The sequence below is a fragment of the Solanum stenotomum genome, chromosome 5, assembly GCF_019186545.1.
Source record: "Solanum stenotomum isolate F172 chromosome 5, ASM1918654v1, whole genome shotgun sequence".
Classification (NCBI taxonomy): Eukaryota; Viridiplantae; Streptophyta; class Magnoliopsida; order Solanales; family Solanaceae; genus Solanum; species Solanum stenotomum.
Genome location: NC_064286.1, coordinates 52,879,482 through 52,891,920, shown reverse-complemented (window position 1 = coordinate 52,891,920; position 12,439 = coordinate 52,879,482). Strand labels below are relative to the sequence as shown.

Here is a 12,439-nt window from a genome sequence, read left to right as displayed (position 1 = left end):
TATATGCATGACTCATTATATATATAACAATAACATCTCATTTATCTAAAACTTGGTAACCTACAATTGAGGATCTTGTTTCAATTTTTTTTCTCATGATTATAGAATATCATTCCCAATTGATTTTATATTTTTAATATTAATTTTCTCAATATATAGATCACTTAATCAAAATAAATTAGATATTATGCTTCTTTTACTATAATTTTATCTATTGTCTGATTTATCACCGTCAAAATGTATAACTATCAATTTCCACATAACTCTGCTATTTCGATCATAACATTAAACTATAACCAATAAACTAGTTAAAATCCATTTAAAGTGATTTAATATATATATATACATGTAGGAAAAAAACTTATATTTATTTTACATACTCGTAACATATATTTATAATGAATTATGTTGATTTATTAGTTAAGTGATTTAATGAAATTATAATGCATATTAATTAACTATAATTAAGCGCTAGAAATACATGTGCAAATACATGATATTCATTTATTAATATGATGTAAAATTTAGGTGTGAGTTAATTTTCACCCTATAATTATCTATTGTTTGCAAGTTGCCAATTGGAATCCTATTAGCAACTATACTAGTACTCTCAAGTACTTGAAAAACTATCATCACATTACTATAGCAACTTGTTTCACTAGTGTTTAGATAGTTTATTTTCATCTAGTATTCATATTTGATATCTATATTGACTCTCGATTAATTCAGATTCATATTGTGTAGGACTCTATTCAGGGGGAAGCACGCTTTCTATCAAAAAAAATTCATACTCAAAACTCGAAATTGAAATCTCTTATTAAGAAAAATGTGACGATGCACCATATTCTATGGTGGTAGTGTTTAGGTAGTTTTGCTAACACGAAATCAAGAACTCAAAGCTTCCTCTATGTATCTTTTAGGCTTTGCCATAAGTTTAAGCATGAATCATTAGCACACATTCCATTTACTCCATCACCATGTTTCCATGTGCCTTAGCTTGAGATAGCTCTAGCTATTCTTATTACCACGTTCACGTCACATGAATTCTTGTACATTACATTTACCGTATATGTTTTTCGCAATTATTTCTTCAGTTTCAAAATACTTATCATGTTTCTTATTTTTATTTTTAATTTAATGAATATTCTTCAGAACGGGAATGAATTAGATTAAAAAAAATTGTAAGTATTAGAAATGTGATATATCTTGAGATTATTCTTATATCAATATAACGAAAAAGTATATGTTAGTCAAAATTTATAAGTCACATTCAATAAGCAAATAATGTGACAAATATTTTAAAACGGAGGAAATACATGCTTAAACCATGATAAATATATTGGATCAATATACCTCTCACACATATTAAAAGTGAGTATAAAATTTTAAATCAACGAAAACAGAGTAGTATTTAATTACGGAGTCTGCCATTGTAACTCCTCAATAAATACGCACCTCACTTTCCTTTCCCTCTCAATTCGCCCTCTGCTCAAATCCCATTTTCCCTTTCTCTCTCTGTTTTCTCTTCACACTGAACAAACACTTCACTTTGAGAAAAATGGCTGTGAAATGGGCATTCTGCATTGCTAGTCTTCTCTGTTTTCTAACGCTTGTCAACGCAAAAATCGCCGGAGTTTACACCGGCGGACCATGGACAAGTGCCCACGCCACCTTTTATGGAGGCGCTGATGCTTCTGGAACCATGGGTACCGTACCAGTCTCTGTTCTCCCCATTTTAAGCAGAATTCATCGGTTTTCAACTTAATCTAGACATACTGTATATATTTTGGTACCCGTGAAGCCTAAGCCATAGATTTTGAAATTCGAATTTGAAAATTTAAGTTTTCGAAGTTGTATTTGGACCTACATTTTACTTGGAAAGTGAAATTTCTTCAGAATTTGAGATAAATTTCATGGTAAACAGATATTTGAAGAAACATTTTAAAAATCTGATTCAAAATCTACTGTGAAACGTTAGCTAAACTTTTAATTTGGTTCAGTGTGGTGTTTTTCTTTCCATTACTCTGTTTTCTACTCTTCACGTGAATCCCACACCATTTTCGCTTTATTTAGAAGGTTAGTCACTGATGGATTTACAATGGCTGATGTGTGTAGGTGGTGCATGTGGCTATGGGAATCTGTACAGCCAAGGGTACGGAGTAAACAACGCGGCATTGAGTACGGCACTTTTCAACAGTGGGCTGAGCTGCGGCTCTTGCTTCGAGATAAAGTGTACTGACAGTAATAAGCAATATTGCAACCCTGGAAACCCTTCCATCTTGGTAACAGGAACAAATTTCTGCCCACCAAATTACGCCTTGCCTAACGATAATGGAGGCTGGTGTAACCCACCTCGCCCACATTTCGACCTCGCCATGCCCATGTTCCTCAAAATTGCTGTGTACCGTGCTGGAATTGTTGCTGTCAACTACCGAAGGTTCGTTACTCACAGTCTCACACAGCGCCTAATTAGCTGTAAATTCTTTCGCTATTCGAGATAGTCAATCAACTAAGCTAATTCCTTGAATCGTTCATTTTTTTGTGGATTTTATTTGCAGAATTAAATTTAAACTAGTTTGAATTGTGGTGAATAATAATCTTGTAGACAAACTTTTATACTCATTTAACACCAAAAAAATCTTTGATATCTTGTCTTTTTGTTATAGTTTGTAACGTGTTAAACAAGGTTTAACAAGTAATTATGCTCTGGATTTACTTAAACTAAACTTTCCAGTTTCCTGAGGGTTAATTTTGATATTTCTTATATGGTACGGAGCTGATTTGAGCTTCCATATAATACAATATTACTATTACTTTGTATATCTGTGATGCGTACATATTTATAACCTCTTTTTTTGGATCACAAGTTTCAAGTGTTTTAGTGCTACACATAAATTGGAACAAGAGTAACTACTACAATGAATCTGTACAGCGGCCACATGTTCTCGTCATGATTTAACAAGTTTTCTTATGACTTGAAATGTCCAATTTGCCGGGTTTTTAGCAAAACAGTTATTGATCTGTTGAGTTTTCATTTTGAGATTAACTTCACTGCACTAACAGTGAACAAGAAAATTACACCGTCAATTCATTTTTAGAAATACTTATTTCTTTTATTTTTCCTTTTTGTGGTCCTATTTTCTCCCCAATTTTAGCAAATGGACATAGTCTTGCTATACCAAAAACCTATAACTCCTAGTAATGGTATAGCTTCATTAAAATCTACAAATGGTCCCCCAATACTATTCACCTATATTTTGCAGATAAACTGGATCAATTGGACAACGCGTTTTTTCTATTTTTGGTGCATTTGTTCTTAATGCTAAGCCATGACTCATAAACGTCAAAGTTAAATCTGTTTTGTTTTTCCTCTTTTTTTTTTTTTACAGGGTTCCATGCAGGAAACAAGGAGGAATCAGATTCACAGTCAACGGTTTCCAATACTTTAACTTGGTGTTAGTTACCAACGTTGCAGGTGCAGGGGACATTCAGAAGGTTTATGTTAAAGGCACAAACACGCCATGGATTTCGATGACTCGTAATTGGGGTCAAAATTGGCAAACAAATGCAAAACTAATCGGACAAGCACTTTCTTTTAGAGTCACTGGTAGTGATCGACGCAGCTCTGCTTCATACAACATTGCACCAGCTAACTGGCAATTTGGACAAACTTTCCAGGGAAAGAATTTCCGCGTTTAATTTCACCAAATTTTAAATAATTACACTGACCTGATCGAAAAAAAGAAAAATTCATACGATTTCCCGCCTTCAATTATTCTCTTTTTTATCTGGGAAAATTTTGAAGTGTCGCGGGGATTAGTTTCTTTTTCTTTTGAATTACTATCAACTTTCTGGGGAATTGGTTTGTTACTCTTTTTTCTTTTTATGTAAGTTGGGTGTTGGTAAAGTAAAAGTGAAAAATTATAGAGGCTGAAGTCGCTACAAAAGGACCAAATTTAGGGGGGAAATTGTAGCCCGCAGCTTTACTTGCATATTGTTATTATTATGGTGATGTAATGGCAAATTATTGCCTAAGTTTATGAATATATTTTTATACTGCAAATCTTATATTTTTATTGTTATAACAGGTGGTAATGTTCCAATTCATATTTTACATTGACTCTCTCTAATATAACTTCCATTTCCGCGTCTTTCGAATTATGTCTCTTGTGACCATGTATCGAGAATTGTGGTGTAATGCATGAATATCTCTCTCTTAATTAAAGATATCGGAAAAGATTTTCGAGTGTTTGTGAATGTTTTCTTTTATAGGAAGCAGTATATGTATTATATGTTCAATTCTCTTAAATTTGTAAGTTATATTTTGATTTTTTTTAGTAAAAGCTTTGGCTACGTGCTAATAGCTCCCATAATTGTACCTTGGATGCATTTTCCTCGTAGCAACTTGATGCCATTGTGGGTTTATTTTCTTCTACTCTCTATTCCTTTTGTAGTCCAGCTTTTAAATTTCTCACTTAGAGTTGGCAATGGAGCGGAGTGGGGCGAGTGCAAGGTGGCCTCAGCAAAATATGGCTTAATTCCTATAAACTGACTTATAAATATTTAAAATATGTGTAAAAATGGTGAGGTTTCACGTACTGTACCCCCAACTCTCTATGGAGGGTTCCGTAAAGGTTTGGCAAAATAATTGTCCGGAAGTCATATCATCAAAATATTCATGGGCTAACACGCACGAAAAATTGCAAAAATCACCTAATTCTTGTAAAATGACTTCTAAATGCACAAAATATGTGCAAACAATGGTGAGACTTCAAGTACTGATCCCCCAATTCCCTACAGAGGGTCCGTAAAGGTTTTGAAAAAAAATGTCCGGAAGACATATCACCAAAATATTCATAGGCTAACACACACGAGTCATATCACCAAAAAAATCGTTTATTTCCTATAAAATGGCTCCTAATTAATACCCAAAATATGTGCAAAAAATGGTGAGACTTCATATATTGCTTCCCCAACTTCTTATGGAGGGTTCCGTAAAGGTTTTGCAAAAAAAAATCTACAAGTCGTATCACCAAAATATTCATAGGCTAACACACACGAACAACTGACAAAATCTCCTAATTACTCATGTAACATGACTCCTAAATAATCAAAATATATGCAAAAATGGTGAGGCTTCACGTACTACTCTCCCAACTCCCTACGGAAGGTTTTGTAAATGTTTTGCAAAATAACTATCTGAAAGTCATATCACCAAAATATTTATGGGCAAACAACACGAAAAACTGAGAAAATCACTTTATTCCTGTAAAATGGCTCCTAAATGCCCAAAATATGTAAAAAAACAAAAATGGTAAGACATCACGTACTACTCCCACAACTCTCTATGGAGGGTTCCATAAAGATTTTGCAAAAAAAACCATTTGAAAAGTCGTATCATCAAAATATTCATGGGCTCATTGACTAATATACACGGAAAATTGAGAAAATCGCCTAATTCCTGTAAAATGGATCCTAAATGTTGAAAATACGTGCAAAAAATGGTGAGGCTTCACTTATTGCTCCCCTAACTCCCTATGGAGGGTTCCGTAAATGTTTTGCAAAAAAACTTTCCGGGAGTCATATCACAAAAAAATTCATAAGCTTATACATACGAAAAACTAAGAAAATCGTCTTCCTATAAAATGGCTCCTAAATGCCCATCATATGTGCAAAAAGTGGTGACACTTCACGTACTGCTCCCTCAACTTCTTACGAAGGATTACGTAAAGGTTTTGCGAAAAAAATCATCCGGAAGTAATATCACCAACATATTTATGGGCTAACACAAGCGAAAATTGAGAAAATTGTCTAATTATTTTTAAATGGCTCCTAAATGCACAAAATATGTGCAAAAATTTGTGAGGCTTCACGTACAGCTTCCCAAACTCCATACGGAGGGTTCACTAAAGGTTTTTCAAAAAAACCGTTTGAAAGTCATATCACCAAGATATTCATAGGCTAATACACACGAAAAATTGAGAAAATCGTCTAATTCTTGTAAAATGGCTTCTAAATGTCCAAAATATGTGTAAAAATAGTGAGGCTTCACGTATTGCTCTCCCAGTTCCCTACGGAGGGTTCCGTAACGGCTTTGCGAAAAAATCGTCCGGAAGGCATATGGCCAAAATATTAATGGGCTAACACAAACAAAAAACTGAGAAAATCGCTTAATTCCTGTAAAATGACTCCTAAATGCCCAAAATATGATGAAAAAATAGTGATGTTTCACGTACTGCTCCCCCAACTCTCTACGGAAGATTTCGTAAATGTTTTGCAAAAAGACTATCTAAAAGTCATATCACAAAGATATTTATGGAATAACACACACGAAAAACTGAGAAAATCGCATAATTCTTATAAAAATGACTTTTAAATTCCTAAAATATGTACAAAAAAATGGTGAAGCTTCACGTACTTCTCCCTCCACTGCCTACGAAGTGTTCGTGAAGGCTGTACAAAATAACCGTCCAAGAGCGATATTATCAAAATATTCATGTGCTAACACAAACTAAAAATTGAGAGCTGCGTTTTTAAAGTAAATGATCTCCTATAATCACTTGCAATTTGAATAGAAAAAAATGACTGGTGTATCATTTTCGGATTTCTTGTGTAAAAAATAGTATCTTGTAAAGATGATACTCACCTAATGACAAATTTATAAAAGAAGTACAAAATAAAAGGACGTGCCACTTGAATAGTAATCTCTTGAATTGCTGAAATTTACTTTATTTTTGGAACATAAACAAACATTGGCACTACAATAAAGCAACATTTCACCTCAGATTAATCGATTGTTAGTCTGAGAACAAAAAGCAAAATTACAAGCAACTATTACTTAACTCATCAATGTCAAATAATTGAATTGTGCACAAACCAACATTTTCGACTTGGCGCAGATGAACATCATAAAAGAGATGGACAGGTTAATTTCCATCTTGACATACCTCAAGAAGCAACCTAACAAATCTTATTTGGCAAATTCGATGTTTCGGAATATGACATTATCAGAGAGTTAGCCAGGTAAAAGATGAGAGTGTAACCATCCATTGAATTTTGAACTGTGTGCTGACACTCAGAAATTTCTCGATTATAAAAAAACTGAAAGCAAGAGGAGGTACGAGGAAACAAGAAGAGGATCAATAGACAATATTAATGTGGACTTGTAGTTAATCGTATCAGCAAAAATCCATTTTTCAATTTCAAGTTTCATAAAATTGTCATCATACCAGAAAAGGCAACAGATATGTCTCTCCTTGATGAAGTTGAATACCACATTATTTTGCTAGAACGTCACAACAAAAGAATGCTATCGTAACAGCAAGTGGCCTGCAATCAGTTGCAGGATCCAGTTCTACTATTCAAGTTTCTAATAATTTAACTGTAGAAGTACATTTTACCAATAACGACGAGAAGAGCTGTTGACAGTCCAAAGTAAGGACCTTCCACTACTTGTCCTTGTTGATTAACCCACAATAAACAATAATGAAAAATTGAATTGCAGAAGCGTCTTAGTCTGGTGTTGGTGCACCTTGGTTAAGCTCTGCAAATCTCAGTCCTACACGCATAGAATGCTTCAAGAACTTCTCAGCACATCGTCGGACACAGGTCTCCTCTTGTTTGTCTAAAGTTTTGCGTTTGAAACTGTCTACACAGTCCGTGAAACATCTTTCGACCAGAGAATTATACATTCTCAAGCTGCAGTAATTAAAGACAAAAGAGACCAGGCTTTAGAGTTGTAACTTTATTATCATGAGAAAGTACTAACTGAAACAGAGAGTAACAAAATACAATCCCGTTTCAATTCACTTCAAATTTCTACTTGCAACATATTTTACCGAGGAATTTGCTTTTTTTTACTGCCATTACGAACACCCTTGCTAATCAGTAATCTCTCATTCATAAACATCACTAAAATGAGAAATCAAGAAAAGTTAATGCTTGTGAAGCCGAGTGTTATCATCAATTTCCAAAATCTTTATCAATATATTACTCTCCTCTCCTCCATTTCTATGACTTGTGAATGACTAGATTCACTCAACTTCTTGAATACTTGTTGAGTGCATAACTGACACTGACCATACAAATAACATCTCAACGTACAACATGCTGACTGAATCACCTAATTCACATTAACATATGGACTCAAGCTTTGCTAAAACCAACATTGGAACAAATTACCACATACATTCTATTTTTATTTAAATATTGAGGGAAAGGAGTATAATATCAGCTTTGGAAATTAAGAAAGAATGCAACACATTCCTCAATGGATTCTTCCCAAGTGTGAACACCTAATTTTGCTCTGTTTTAGTTTCTCCTAACGTTCTATTTTTCACTTATTTTAATCAATCTAACAATTTTTATATAAATTGCATCTGTTATTAAAAAAAATACCAGAATTTTTTACTTTCCTTGTTTGCAAGTTTAGGATTAATTTTTTTTTGATAACCGAGAAATCCGTCTGTGACCCGCCTTTAGGACCAATCACGGCCTTCTAAGTTTAGGATTAATTAATTAATGTGTTAATTAAATTAATTGGTTGAGTGGTTTAATTAATTAGCTTCAATAATTTTTGGAGCAAAAGAATAGTAAGGGAATATCAAAGCAATGGTACAAGCCTGCTTTCTTTTGGTTGAGCATTACCTTAAGGGGACACCTTAGTCAAAATCTTAGCGGGGAACACTAAAGGTATTAGAACTAATCCTAAACCCTAGTGGTCCCTATATAAGATTTCCTTACTCCCTCCTCCTTACTCTCTCTCGTTTGAGGGTAGAGATTTGGAGGAGCTGTGAGTTCAAAATTACACCGAAAATTATATAGGGACACTAAAGTTTAGGGTTACTTCTGATACCTTTGACATCCTCCACTAGGATTTTGACAAAGGTATAGCCTTACGGATATTGTCTAACAAAATGAAACATGCATGTACCCTTATTTTGATATTCCACTTAAAATTCAACCCTAAAATTGTATTCAGATCAGTTATTGAGCACAAATTAACTGTTAATACTTAATTAAGGTTAATAAAAATGAACTTAACAAGATTTGCACATGTGTTATATTATTCTCGTAGTAAATGAAGATAATTTACACAAGCGTGCACACACATATATTCTTGTTATGGATGTTCCTTCATTTGCGCTCTATGCTTAAACCTCATCAGTTCTTTTGTACGCATTTTTTCTGTGACAACAATGCCTAATTCTAGGAATTCCACATTACACACTCAATATACACTTCCATCCTGAGCACCAATGTTAATCAGTGTCTTTCATTCATAAACATCACTGCAATCTAGAAGAGTTAATGCTCATGAAGCATAGTGTTATCATCAATTTCCAACTCCTTTCTCAATATATTACTCGTTCCTCCCCTCCACCATTTTCTATGACTAGATTCACTCAACTTTATGAAGACTTGTTAGCAATTATGAGTATAATACTAGCCGTGCATAACTGGCGCAGATGATAAGAGTAACATCCCATCTTACAATATGTTCACTAAACCGCCTAATTCACATTAATATATTGCCTCAAGCTCGCTAAAGCCAACACTGGAACAAATTACCATATTTTTCTTATTTTAATTTAAATATTGAGGGAAAGGAATATAATATCAGCTTTGGAAAATAAGAAAGACTAGAACACGTTCCTCAATGGATTCTTTCCAAGTGTGTACACCCCATTTTCGCTCCATTTTAGTTTCTCCTAAAGTTCAACTTTAGCTTGTTTTAGTCAATTTCTCAATTCTTATAGATTTTCAATTGCATCTATTAGTCAAAAGAACGCCATTAAAGTTTTCTATTTCCTTAATTACGTATTTTAGTATCAAATAATTAATTACATAACCCATTAATTAAATTAACTGGTTTGATTAATTAATTAGCTTAAATAATTTTTGGAGCAAAAGAATAGAAAAAGGAATATCAAATTAATGGTACATCATACACCCCTGCTTTCTTTTACCCTTAGGTATACCTTTGTTAAAATAGGAGTGGGGCATTAAAGATATTAAAAGTAATCCTAAGCTCTAGTGCTCAATATATAATCTCCTTATATCCTCATTAGAGGGTAGAGATTTTGAGGGGCAAGACTGAAGATTATATAAGAGACACTAGGGTTCAGGGTTGCTTCTAATAACTTTAGTGCCATTCTTCAAGATTTTAACAACGGTTTACCCTTAAAGGTACTGTCCAACAAAGTAAAACATGCATGTACCATTGATTTGATATTTCATTTTTATCTTCATCTCTATAATCAACCCTTAAAACTGTCTTCAAATCAGTTATAGAGTGCTAATTAATTAACCAAGGTAACTCAGCGTTAGTAGTTAATTAAGGTTAATGAAAATGAAGGGTTATCAAAAAGGTTAATGAAAATGAAGTTAACAAGATTTGCAGACGCTTCATATTATTCTTAAAAGTAAATGAAGATAATATACATAGGTGTGCCCACGCATATATTCTTGTTTTGGACATTTCTTCATTAAAGCATGAAGCTTCATTTGTGCTCTACGCTTTAAACCCCATCAAACCTCAACGCTTTTTTGGCACTTTTTTCCTATGTTAATACTGCTCTAATCATTGGAATTCCTCATTACACACTCAATACACATTTCCATTATGAACACCTGTGTTAATCAGCAGTCTCTCATTTATCACCATTACAACAATCTAAATAGTTAATGCTCATGAAGCCCCAGTGTTACCATCAATATCCAATTCCATTCTCAATATATTACTCTTTCCTACCCTCCACCACTGCATAACTGGTGCGGGTCATAATAGTATTATCCCAGCTAACAACATGCTGAATAAACCACCTAATTCACATTAACATACTGTCTCAAGCTTGCTAAAACCAACATTGGAACAAATTACCACATAATTTATGTATTTATTCAAATATAACGGAATATAATAACAGCTTTGGAAAATAAGAAAGAGGTTCACCACTTCAGAGGTTAATAGTTCTTCATGTTAGTCTAAACTCTAAATTTACCACAAATAAAAAACTAAGTTTTTTCCAGCTAAGAAAACAAAAACATAAGCTAGTTGCATACAGTTCATGGTGGACACTCAAATCAGGGTAGAGCAATCAGTAAATCATGGATTAGGATCCTTAACTCCTTATAGATTCTGATATGAAATCTTGAATTTGAAACTTACAAATAAATTGCGATCCAAAAGTAAAAGGAATTTATAGACTATTTCGAATAGGCTAATTGCATGATATAACATTCTGTTTTACTAAATCCATTGTTATATGCAAAAACCAAAACCAAAGCGGTATACTTTCAAAGCCGGAAAAGAGACATGGGCACAATCAAAATTGTTGCAACCCACACAGGGGAGAATTTTCGGGTATATTTCTTAATCAAACTGGTAAAATAAGCAAATAAAAATAAAAATTGAAAGAGATGGAATAACCTGTCACGAACTTGGAGCTGCTCAATCATGGCGGCCATTCTAAGCTTATCTGCTTCAGGAAGTGAATCCAAATCTCCAATCATACTCTTATCCATCTTGATTCCTCAATTTGATTCACCACGGTATGCAACTTTGGTTGTGTTTGGGGAAGAACAGAGGTATAAGCAGCCACTGGTTAAAGGGGAAAATGGTGAACTTATATCTAAAACCCTAATCGGGGTACGAGATTGGCAAACCCAAGTGTCATTTAGACCTCTTTACTTTTTCAAATTATAGTTACACCCCTCGTAAGAGTTCGAATTGTAAAATCATAAAAGGGTACTTTAGACATTTTTCCCTAAATTTTGCAATAATTTTAAGAGTCGTTTCGTGTGAGATATAAAATATAACAATCTCAAGAATTTCTACCTTACGAATATAAAGTTGTTTTTTGACATTCTAAAACACTTGTTTTGTATCTTATTGAAACATCTGTGGATCAGTTCTGATATTTTGCATTGGAGCTATGTAATGCTTTCTATTACATCCAAATTAGGCACATTGTTTCCTGTTAGGGATGAATGTAGTAGTCTTAAAATACAAATTCACTTGTGAAGGTACTATAAATTTAAGAATGAATAATGTTAAATGGCCAGAAAATTTGATCAGAATTTTAAAAAAACGATAATATTTTTTTTATTTTATAACAAACTAATCTTTTTCTTTTTTTTTTAATTAAAATGTATTAAAGTTAAAAAAGTAAAAATATTTTAAAAAATAAAATAACATAGGTAAAATATAATTCTATCTAAATTCTAGCCAAAAGGATTTTTCCTTTAAATATTTAAAGGATAAAATCGATCGACAACTTCGATTTAGTGGATTACTATATGTAAAAATCAATATCAAAAAAGCTAAATCGTTAAATAAAAATATTCAACTGAACCATTAAATAAAAACCTTTTGTTCATATGATCGTTACATATCATTTCATAATATGTTATCTTGATAAATATAGCATTTGAATAG

General features: G+C 33.1%; 2 protein-coding genes across 2 annotated transcripts; one reads left to right on the top strand and one right to left on the bottom strand.

The window, feature by feature from the left end:
- The first annotated feature begins 1,467 nt into the window (after nucleotides 1–1,467).
- On the top strand, nucleotides 1,468–4,068 carry LOC125865541 (expansin-A3-like). Its single transcript, XM_049545743.1, has 3 exons — nucleotides 1,468–1,706; nucleotides 2,116–2,437; nucleotides 3,390–4,068. The coding sequence occupies exons 1-3, from the start codon at nucleotides 1,559–1,561 to the stop codon at nucleotides 3,697–3,699; spliced, it is 780 nt and encodes a 259-aa protein (XP_049401700.1). The 5' UTR covers nucleotides 1,468–1,558; the 3' UTR covers nucleotides 3,700–4,068.
- A 3,178-nt stretch (nucleotides 4,069–7,246) lies between these two features.
- LOC125865546 (mitochondrial import inner membrane translocase subunit Tim9) lies at nucleotides 7,247–11,676 on the bottom strand. The gene is made up of 2 exons (XM_049545753.1): nucleotides 11,432–11,676; nucleotides 7,247–7,698 (listed from the first exon to the last, which is right to left on the bottom strand). Exons 1-2 carry the CDS (start codon nucleotides 11,524–11,526, stop codon nucleotides 7,512–7,514), a joined length of 282 nt encoding a protein of 93 aa, XP_049401710.1. The 5' UTR covers nucleotides 11,527–11,676; the 3' UTR covers nucleotides 7,247–7,511.
- Nucleotides 11,677–12,439: the final 763 nt, after the last annotated feature.

Bases quoted from the DNA above. Each gene is read 5' to 3' on its own strand.
- LOC125865541 (XM_049545743.1), top strand. From the start codon at position 1,559: ATGGCTGTGAAATGGGCATTCTGCATTGCTAGTCTTCTCTGTTTTCTA. The intron at 1,707-2,115 runs GTACCGTACCAG...TGATGTGTGTAG, and splicing joins TGATGCTTCTGGAACCATGG to GTGGTGCATGTGGCTATGGG. The intron at 2,438-3,389 runs GTTCGTTACTCA...TTTTTTTTACAG, and splicing joins GTTGCTGTCAACTACCGAAG to GGTTCCATGCAGGAAACAAG.
- LOC125865546 (XM_049545753.1), bottom strand. From the start codon at position 11,526: ATGGATAAGAGTATGATTGGAGATTTGGATTCACTTCCTGAAGCAGAT. The intron at 7,699-11,431 runs GTTATTCCATCT...TAATTACTGCAG, and splicing joins CAGCTCCAAGTTCGTGACAG to CTTGAGAATGTATAATTCTC.